The sequence below is a fragment of the Panicum virgatum genome, chromosome 5N (genome assembly GCF_016808335.1).
Source record: "Panicum virgatum strain AP13 chromosome 5N, P.virgatum_v5, whole genome shotgun sequence".
NCBI classification, from domain to species: Eukaryota; Viridiplantae; Streptophyta; class Magnoliopsida; order Poales; family Poaceae; genus Panicum; species Panicum virgatum.
In genome coordinates this window covers 56,649,979-56,659,675 of record NC_053149.1, presented here as the reverse complement: position 1 = coordinate 56,659,675, position 9,697 = coordinate 56,649,979, and the positions used below count along the sequence as shown (strand labels likewise).

At 51.4% G+C, this 9,697-nt stretch overlaps 1 protein-coding gene and 1 long non-coding RNA gene across 2 annotated transcripts; both read left to right on the top strand.

Moving 5' to 3' along the window:
• Positions 1-1,885: 1,885 nt before the first annotated feature.
• On the top strand, positions 1,886-3,859 carry LOC120674971 (carotenoid cleavage dioxygenase 8 homolog A, chloroplastic-like). The gene is made up of 3 exons (XM_039956064.1): positions 1,886-2,671; positions 2,777-2,970; positions 3,143-3,859. Exons 1-3 carry the CDS (start codon positions 1,886-1,888, stop codon positions 3,456-3,458), a joined length of 1,296 nt encoding a protein of 431 aa, XP_039811998.1. The 3' UTR covers positions 3,459-3,859.
• A 3,092-nt stretch (positions 3,860-6,951) lies between these two features.
• On the top strand, positions 6,952-8,598 carry LOC120675925. The gene is made up of 3 exons (XR_005675539.1): positions 6,952-7,418; positions 7,525-7,639; positions 8,417-8,598. It is a non-coding gene; the product is annotated as an uncharacterized LOC120675925 (long non-coding RNA).
• The last annotated feature ends 1,099 nt before the right edge of the window (positions 8,599-9,697 follow it).

The following is a 9,697-nucleotide window of genomic DNA, read 5'->3' as shown; positions in this document are numbered from 1 at the left end:
ATGTGAAAAGGCGGTTGAAATCTGTCAGAAAATTGAGAAACTCCGGAGTTATAGCCCTGGACTATGTTCAGACGGCTAAAAATCTGGCAGATCAGTTTACAAAGGGTCTTTCACGAAATGTGATAGACAATGCATCTATGGAATTGGGCTTGAGACCCACGTGAGTCATTCTATAGTGGAAACCTGTCCTATGTGATCGGAGATCCCGTGAATTATGATGGTGAAACAAAACTAAAGTCTGACTGTGAGAAGAGAACCTTTGTGAAAAGGGCTCATTCCGTGTATAAGGTGCATTTCTCTTCTAATCTGTATGGCAGGTTGGTCTATACCTTAATGTGTGCCAGGTGGTTTCTTTTAAACAAATGAGTTGTTTTCTTGAAACAAAAGATGTTGTCCTACAGAACATCTGAAAGGAACACACCTATATGAGTTTGACCACTGGTCATGGTCTATGAGAATTGGGTATTCTCTAGAAACTCATGAAGGGCCTGGAGTATGACTTATAAGCTCCAAACCGCGGGGATGCTTTTGCAGCCTAGTACCAGTGTAGGGCTCTGGTCAAACTTGTTTGCACAAAACTGGCAATTCAAGGCATAGTCCATTGCACAGTTGTGAATAAGTGTAGCCTTTGTCCTAGATGGAAGTTCAACTTAACAGTCTCTGTCGAATACTGGTATATCAAAGAGAGAATGAGGGTATTTCTAGTGTGGCTTGAATTTCTTGGTGGGGATTGTTGGAGTAATGGGCTTGGCCCATTTATTCTAAAGCAATAAAAGAATTTAAAGCCCACTATTAATGCTAGGGAATCAATGTTTAATTCCGTACCGGGAATTGAGGAGGATCTCAACCGACTTAAAAGGTGGACTTCTTGTACACCACTTGTGAAGCCGGTAAGAGGAGGACGGTGAACCACACGCGCGCGCGCGCTCGCTCGCCTCGCCGGGCCGGGCCGGGCCGGGCCGTGGCCGTGGCCGTGGCCGTGGCCGTGGCCGTGGCCGAGGCCGAGGCCGAGGCCGAGGCGCGGCGCGGCGCGGCGCGGCCGGCCGGACGGGCGGCGCGGCGCGGCGCGGCGCGGTGTGATGTGATGGCTATTTTGCCGTTGACAGCAATTAATCGTGCGATTAAACGTGCAATTAAATCTGTAATTAATGGCCATAACCGCATCACCTAAATGACTCTGATGGTGTCCAGGTTCAACGAACCTGAGCACCTGAGTCACTATATAAGGAGTGCCATGCCCCTCATCCATCCTGCACCAGAGCACTGAGGCAACTCGGCTCCTCTCTTCTCCCTCTCCAGTTGCAACAACTGAGTTCCCCAACGCTAATCTCTGCGCGCACAGAATTAGCGTGAGCAGGCCTCCGAAACCTTGCTCGCCTTAAGATCCTGCACGGGATAGGCGGGCAATCAGGTTTTTGGGTAACGCTTTAGCGTGACTGCTCAAAAATACTAAGGCTTTGCCCGATTGTACGACTACTTCCTGGTGGACGAGCCGAACAACTACGTCGACTACATTCTGGTGGCCGAACGACTACGTCGACTACATCTTGGTGACCGTTCGTGGGACTGCACTGCGAACATCTTCCTGCACCGATTTAGTTCGACTACTTCGACTGAGGCCAACCGAGTAGATGTCTACTCCAGTTGGTAACAGCGCAGCCAATGCCTCCGGCAACGGCCCCGCTTTAGGGTACTCCCTAAAACTTTGGTTATTTATATTGTTTATGCTTATATGTGTGATAAGTATAAACATGTTCACATGTTTACTTTTACTCCTTAAAGTCATAGAAATATTGCTAGTTTATACATCTAATTTTGGAATTAAAATATACCGAAAATTGCCTAGATTTCTAACAACGCCTCCAAACAGAGCAGCACGTGATCGATGTGCGTGCCGTCGTGTAACGTAACTTTGTTACAGAACGGCACGTACCTGAGGAACGGGCCAGGGGTGTGGGAGGTAGGCGACGGCAGCGCGCTCGGCCACCTCTTCGATGGGTACGCCACGCTCGTCCGCGTCTCCTTCCGGCGAGGGCGCGCCGCCGGCGCGCACCGGCAGCTCGAGTCGGACGCCTACAGGGCCGCCAAGGAGCGCGGGCGCCCGCTCCTGCGCGAGTTTGCCCACTGCCCCACCAAGCCGGCAAGCCTGGTGGATCGGGCGAGGGGCGTCGTCGGGCTCGTCACCGGCAGGGCGCTTTCGGACAACGCCAACGTCGCCGTGCTTCCGCTCGGGGACGGCAGGGTGATGTGCCTCACCGAGACCACCAGGAGCTCCGCCCTGATCGACCCGTGCACGCTCGCCACGATCGGGAAGTTCCGGTACGCGGACGCGTTGGGTGGCGTGATACAGGCGGGGCACCCGGTCGTGACCGGCTCCGAGTTCTGGACGCTGCTCCCTGACCTTGTCCGGCCAGGCCACCGTCTCGTGAGGATGGCGGCCGGGAGCAGCGAGAGGAATGTGGTAGGACGAGTGGATTGCCGAGGAGGGCCCACGCCGCGGTGGCTGCACTCGTTCGCCGTCACGGAGAACTACGTCGTCGTGCTGGAGATGCCGCTCCGGTACTCGATCAGCAGCATGCTCAAGTCCGAGCTTGCACAGTTCTACCTCTTCGACTGGCTCCCAGCGTCCGGTAGCTACATGCACGTCGTACGCAAGTCGACCGGGAAGACGGTGAGTGCCAACTTCCTTGGCCAGATCGGACTTCTCTTTGCAGTCAGTAGTTAAACGTAATCTGCACTGCATTGTTAGAACTTGGATTTGTTGGCGATCTTGTAGGTGGCTAGCGTCGAGGTGCCGCCTTTCATGGCACTCCACTTCATCAACGCGTATGAGGAGGAAGGCGAGGACGGGCAGGCTGCCGCGGTCATCGCCGACTGCTGCGAGTACTACGCTGATCCAGCAGTCCTTGATGCACTTGCTCTCCACAGGCTGCGATCGCCCAGGAACAGTGACGCGTTTCCTGATGGAAGGTACATGTGCATCCTGGCCACCAATGGCACTCCATCAGCTCCCGAGGAAACCTGATTGCAACCTTGAACCTTGCCATCAAGTGATGTCACTTGGCTTACCGGCGGGTGATTTCAAATTCTGCAGCCACAGGCACCATCTGGAATGGCAGATTTGCTATTGATCTCTGGGCAGGGTTGGCAGGTTCAGGATACCGCTGGACGGGAGCCCCTTCGGCGAGCTGGAGGCGGCGCTGGACCCCGACGAGCACGGCCGGGGGATGGATATGTGCAGCATCAACCCGGCCTACCTCGGCAAGGAGTACCGCTACGCCTACGGCTGCAGCGCGCGCTGGCCATGCAACTTCCTTAACGCCCTCGCCAAGATCGACCTGGTGAAGAAGACGGCCAAGAACTGGCACGACGAGGATGGCGCCGCCGCGCCGTCGGAGCCCTTATTCGTGGCGCGGCCGGGAGCGACCAGGGAAGATGACGGTCATCAGTTTATCTGAACACACTAGACAGTTTGTTGTGTTCTCCTGATCACCTCTCTCCTTAATTTTTAAAACTAAAATCAATCTTGCTGGGCCGTCCGCTTCCCCAGACCCAGCTTAGTTAATTATTTGTTTTCTTAAAACGGGCTAATTTTTTGTATCTGGTTTGATCCGGGTAGGAGTTGTCATATCTGTTGTGAGCGATGTTCATGGCGGTGGCTATGTGCTAGTGCTGAACGGAAAGACGTTTGGAGAGGTTGCGCGGGTGAGGCTTCCGTATGGCCTGCCATACGGCTTCCACGGCTGCTGGATCGCCGGGAAGATCTGAAGGATCAAGGAATTAGTGCTCGTACATCAACGCCATGCAGATCAAACTCATCAGACTATCTATATAATTTTGTGAAGCCCACTCATCAGCACTTTTTAGTCAGATGCTTCTCTCATCTCTCCTCATCCTCTCTCTCTCTCTCCCAAATCAACGGCCGGCTGAGCAGCGGCTCCACAGAGTAGTGGTGATCGGCGGCGAGTTCCAGGAGCCGGGAGCACTGGTGCACCGCCACGGCGCGCGGTGCGCTCCAGAGGCCGCGCGCGCCCCGGCGGCCGCGCCGCGCCAGCTCCCCGCCCGTCCAGGCGGCCAGCTCGCCGCTCGTCCAGGCGGCGCCCAGCTCCGCAGAACGCCGCACCGCATCCGTCGCTCCTCCACGCCCCGACGGCCGGTGGCCCGCCGCGTTCATCCTTTGCGCCGCTGTGCGGCGAGCGCCAGACCGCCGGTGGCCACGCGATCGGGCGTGGAGGCGTCGAGCCGCAGAGCGGGCGTGGGCGCGGTCGGACGAGACGCCGCCTTCTGGTCCAGATAGACGGGCACGGCCGGGAACGAAAGCCCACGATCAGCCTCCAGTCTCCATGCCCGTCGCTTTCTTGTGGCTGCCAGCTTCCGGATACGGACTCCTCCTTCTTCGGCGATCCTGGGGGAAGGTGCTTCTGGGCGGCGCTGCGCTCTAGGTCATGGGAACTTTGCGCAGGAACGCTGCAGCAGAGCGTCGTCACCGGGGATAGAATGCCACGCGGCCCGTCGCGAAGGGAAGACGAAGAGCATGTTCGCTGCCTGCAGTTATTCGCGTCAATCTCGGCCGCACGAGTTTGATCCGACGGCTGCGAGATGCCCAAGGGGGGACGGTATTTCATTTACCGTCCACCCCGGGACGGTAAAGTGAATACCGTCCGCTCCTAGTTCGGGCCGGCCGGCACCATTGACGACAGCCACGCCGTCGTGGCCTCCACTGCCAACTCTCCTGGGACCTAGACGGCGCAAGGACGTGTTGCGGAGTCCGTACCGCTAGGGAGAAGGCGGCAATCGTTCTCCGGTTCATCGATGAGCGGAGGACGCCGTGGCGCCCGGCACCGCTGTTCGGGGCGCGCCAAGCCGCCGGTGTGTCCTGGTGCTGGTGGAGCTACTCGTCCAGATGGATGCGTTCAGCGGCTAAGACGACGAACTCTCTGGACGTGCTGCGGCAGTTGGGCGGCTGGTCCCAAGATCTGGACGGGTGGAGTTCTCGCATCCGGACAGGCGGCAGTTTAGGTCGGGCGCGGCGAGCATGAGCTTGAACAGGTCAGACTAGACATGGAAAGGCCGGCGCCGCGGCACCGCATGACGGCATGCGCGCCGCCAAGATTGCCGCAGAGCGCACCAACTCATGCGTGGTGCCGTGGTCACGCGTGAGAACATGTGGAGATCCGCCATGGATTTTTGGACGCCGTGGATACTTGGTGGATTCCAGGCGCAGTGGATTGGTCTTCCCAGTTTCTCCCATTCTGAATTTTTTGATGAGGAACTTCTACAATCTAGTGGAGGCGTTGGTCGTGTGTCCACGAGAACGGATGCCAGGCACTATGCACTCGGTGTTTCGGCGACGCAGATCTGCATCAACGGCGCAGAGCTCGCGAGCAAATTCCTTGTCACACTCCAAAATATTTAATTTTGGATTGTGAGTATCTTTTAGAATGTGTTCAGCCATCTTTAGGGTTTTTCGAGAATTTTTCAAATTTTTCTTGAAATTATTCTCATTTTCCTGTGAGCTAATTTCATTTTTTTTAAATGGCTCTAAAATATTTTTTCAAGAGTTTCAAATATTTTATTTGGACTCTTGTATCCCGTACTATCTTCAGCAATTGTTGGGAAATTTTCGGATCTTCAGAATATATTTTTCGGGGTTTAATTTAAAATAGTTATCTAGACTGTTCTAGATTTATTTTAAGCCTGAAAATATGTTCTGAAAAAAACAAATTCATTTTCTTTTCACCTCCGGCTGGATTCAACCTGTTTTTGTCTCAATCCACCCTAAATTCCAGAATTGTGCCGCGCGCAAGCTTGAGCTTGGCCACTGCCACAATCTCATCATCCATCGTGTTTCCATCACAAAAAGTACACCCGAAGCTTCTCATTGATGTATTGAAACCAATACCCTTGTTTTCACCTTTTGCCTTTTCCTTTCCGAAGCTTAATAACTCTTCGAAGCTAGCTAACCGACAATCACATCGATCATCTTCCTTCACCAAGTTGGTGTTATCAAGAAGTAGTCCCGTGAAGTTCTAAAGTTTGTTACCTTTTCTTTCTATTATTTTTCAGTTCTCGATTTCTCGTCGTAGTCGGGTCGATTCTTTTTATCACAATTTGCTCTTTCTACCCTATCATATCCGACACCCTAAAATGTCCCATCGAGTTTTCCATTCTCTAGTCTTTGTCCTTGATCAACCACACCCAAAATGGAGTCGTATCTCGATTTTCGCGTTGTTCGTCGAGGCTTCACTATCTGCACCGTTAGCTCGGACGACCAACACCGTTGCTCTAAAATCCTAGACTCAACCTAAATGCCATCAACAGCCCATCCTTTTTGCCTATATCTTTACCCTTCTTTCCGTCACTCGAATTCTATTTATCAGCCTGATGTAATCTCCGCTTTTCTGTATGTGCGCGCCATGATTCGTTGAACGAGTTCAGTATGACCATGCATGCTTGACCTCATCTTACCACACACGCAAGCCAGCTGTTCGCTCCATGCCTATTTCGGACTTCGTCTCGAGATCAGATGGCCCTCGTTGCAGTCCTCAGCATACGCGTCACACAAGCCCGACCATCTGCGTCCTAAAAAAAAGTGCAGCCTGCTCAACCCTTCTTTTCCTTCTTTCTCTCTCGGATCTGCTCTCCCCAGTACTGCTCATCCAGCCTGTCATACTCGCCAGCGCGCCGAGTGCCGCCTACAGACTGAACCTTCTTAGGCCCATGAATGAACCCGCTTCAGCCTAGCCCGAAGCCGTTCGGCCCAACCTGACTCCGGCTTCGGCCCAACCTGACTCAACGTCGCAGCCCGTGTCCAGTGCCAGCCTGCCAGGAACTTGCACCGTCGCCCCTAGAGTCCGTGGTGAGCATGCCCAGGCTAGGGCTACGCGCCTATAAAGGGCGAGCGCTCGTGTCCCGCGACCCCCGCATCGCCCCTCTCGCTAGGCACCAGGAACGCCGCCGCCTCCACCTGCATCGCCCTGCTGCCTCGCGGGCCTTCGTGCGCCCTACGCGCCACCACCAGGCGTCCCAGGCCCAGCGCCGCTGCTTGCCTGTTCGCGAAGCCGAGACTCTGGGCGATCTCCGTTGGTGCTGCAGGTGGATCAACGCCCAGCCCTACGTGCCGTCGCCCCTTTGCTCGCGCGCCTCTGGCAGCAGGAGCCGCGAGGCCCCTCCTGCACGTGCGCGTGCGCCCTCGCTACAGCAGCTCGCCGGAGCGAGCACCGCCGCCGGCCGTCAGTTGCCGATTCGTCGCAGCCGTAACACGGATTGCAAATCCAAGGCCACCACGTCGATCACTGCGTCGAGCTGAAGCCGTTTCGCCAGCCCTCGTCGCCCCTCCATCGCCGGACACCGCCGTCCGCCCGAGAGCCGCCGTCCGCGGAGCAGCACCTGCACTGGTTGCCGCCGGCCAATTTCAGGTCATCCCGAGGACTCCTGTCGACGGCGAGTTCCATAAACGAGACTGTCTCTTTCTCCTCTCTTTATTCCCATCTCACCATGGTCTCTCGTGCATTTGAAATCCAGCAAAGCAAAGCGCCAGGAGTCTCCAGGAGGCTTGTCCGCCATGGACGTTTGGTTCTCGAGCTTTTGCAAAAGCACCCTCAAGCAACTCGATCCGACCCTGCCCTCTCATCAAATCGTGAGTACTATTTTTGGTGTCTTGCATTTTTGTCCCTGCTAGTCCTTCTCGCTTATGGTTAATCATGTATAAGCCCCTGCAACCTTGTTTAGCCTATAGATCGACCGTTTCGGTTTTGTTTTGTTCGTCCTCGTTGCGCTAATCTTGTTTTAGTGTAAGAGATAGTTTAGTAGCTCAGTTGTATTGTAGTTCCTGTTTTAAAATTAAATATAAATTTAATTTTATTAATATCCTTTCAACTAGATTTCCTAATTAAAAGATAATTAGATCTATACTCTGGTTTTCACCACTAATGTTAACTTGATTAATATCAAATCAAATGTATTTGTAATTTAATCTGTTAGTTCAATAAGAATCATATAAAGTTGTGCGTTTAGATGCTTTCACATGTCTCCTTCAAATAAACTGTTTAATTAGTAAGTGGTACATAGATAATTGAATAAAATTGGACTAAGTTCTACCTCGCTTTGCAAATGAAAACATAATATGAGTTACTTAGAACCAAATATATTTTCTTTTAAATATTTTTGCATATGATTTTTCTAATTAAAATAAATAAAGTTAATAGTTCTTTTTGTACAATAATAATACAAATCTTTCGATAGCTGTTTCTTTTCAACCGTAGCTTCGTTTTCCGCGTTTCTTGTGTTGTTGTAACCGTAGCAACGAGCCCTATCCTTTTGTGTGTTCTTTTAAGCCTTTATTTTGTTTTGGTGTATTATTCTTAGTTGTACCTATTGTTTGCTTTGTATGTTGCCCGATGATTGCTTCGAGTAGAAAGATCGTTGTTTGAAGCTTAAAGAATCAAGAAGCTTGTATGAGCAAGAGCAGAAGAGCCGTAAGAGTAGCTTTTTATTGGAGAAAGGCAAGTGACCCTAACCATCTTTCTATCTATGCTTATTTACAAGAGTATTATGATGATTTAATTGGAACATGGAGAACCACCCAAGAAAACAGTACAACCACAATACTATATGGCTCTGGTCTTGTCTGATTAATTAGAGACTCTAGCTTGTGACAATTTTACGGAAAGGGCAAGAGGGGATGCATCGACGGGGTATAGCTCGGTCCTCTTGGGGCAATTGGTATTGTTTAATGGTCCTTTGGTAAGGTACCACCTCATTAGGACAGTGTTATGACCGCTTTGGCTTGAAACCTTAGCGGATTGTCATGGGTTAGGGAATCTTTGTAAAGGCCTCGTAGCGTCCCTATGCAATCACACCTCGGAAGTGTGGTATTGTGCCTGATCAGCACATATGCGTGGTTGGGTTCAAAGTTCTTCGGAACTTTTACGCGAATTGTGGTGAAAGTGTACAACCTCTGCAGAGTTAAAACTAACCGGTTAGCCGTGCTCACGGTCAGGAGCGGCTTGGACCCTCACATGATTAATAAACTTAAAGATGGATTTAAATCATTTTCTGGTTATTTCTTGTGGCCTTGCTGAGTACCAACCATAAGTGTACTCACCCTTGCTTACTGCTGCTCAGAAGGAAAGATGTATGAAGTCTGTTGAAGATGTTGCCGAGTTCTAGGCGTATGCAACCCCCAGTCGTTTGCCTGTGAAGTATGAAGCCTTCGTTTCCAGGATAAGCTGTAAACTCTGATAGTCTTTTATTTGTTTTAGTTCTCTTTTTCGTGATACTGTACTGATTATTCACTTATGATGTCTCTATATGTATGAAACTTGATCCTGGCATACATATAGCTATGGATTCGGTTTGTCCTTAAAACCGGGTGTGACAGAAGTGGTATCAGAGCTGTATCGACTGTAGGACGTAAGCCTAGATAGCAATGGTCGTTTTCTAAGGTTTTATTGATATAAATTCTATTCCTGCTTATTCCTTGAATCTATTCTGGCTTATTCCTTACCCCCTCCATTGAAAATCCTTCTACTTGACCATTTTGTTTTCTAAGTCTTTCTTGATAACTTACTTTTTCTTGCTTGATCCCTTCTCATCTACACCTTATTGTTGTGCAAATGTTAGATCCTCAATCCTTGTCTATTTATTTATTTTCCTGATCGCTTCTCAATTTTGATCATACCGCCCACTTGATGTA

What these genes read in the sequence shown, in the direction of transcription:
- LOC120674971 (XM_039956064.1), top strand. Translation starts at nt 1,886, where the DNA reads ATGTGCGTGCCGTCGTGTAACGTAACTTTGTTACAGAACGGCACGTAC. An exon ending in GCAAGTCGACCGGGAAGACG is followed by an intron (nt 2,672 to 2,776) that starts GTGAGTGCCAAC and finishes GCGATCTTGTAG; the next exon opens with GTGGCTAGCGTCGAGGTGCC. An exon ending in GACGCGTTTCCTGATGGAAG is followed by an intron (nt 2,971 to 3,142) that starts GTACATGTGCAT and finishes ATCTCTGGGCAG; the next exon opens with GGTTGGCAGGTTCAGGATAC.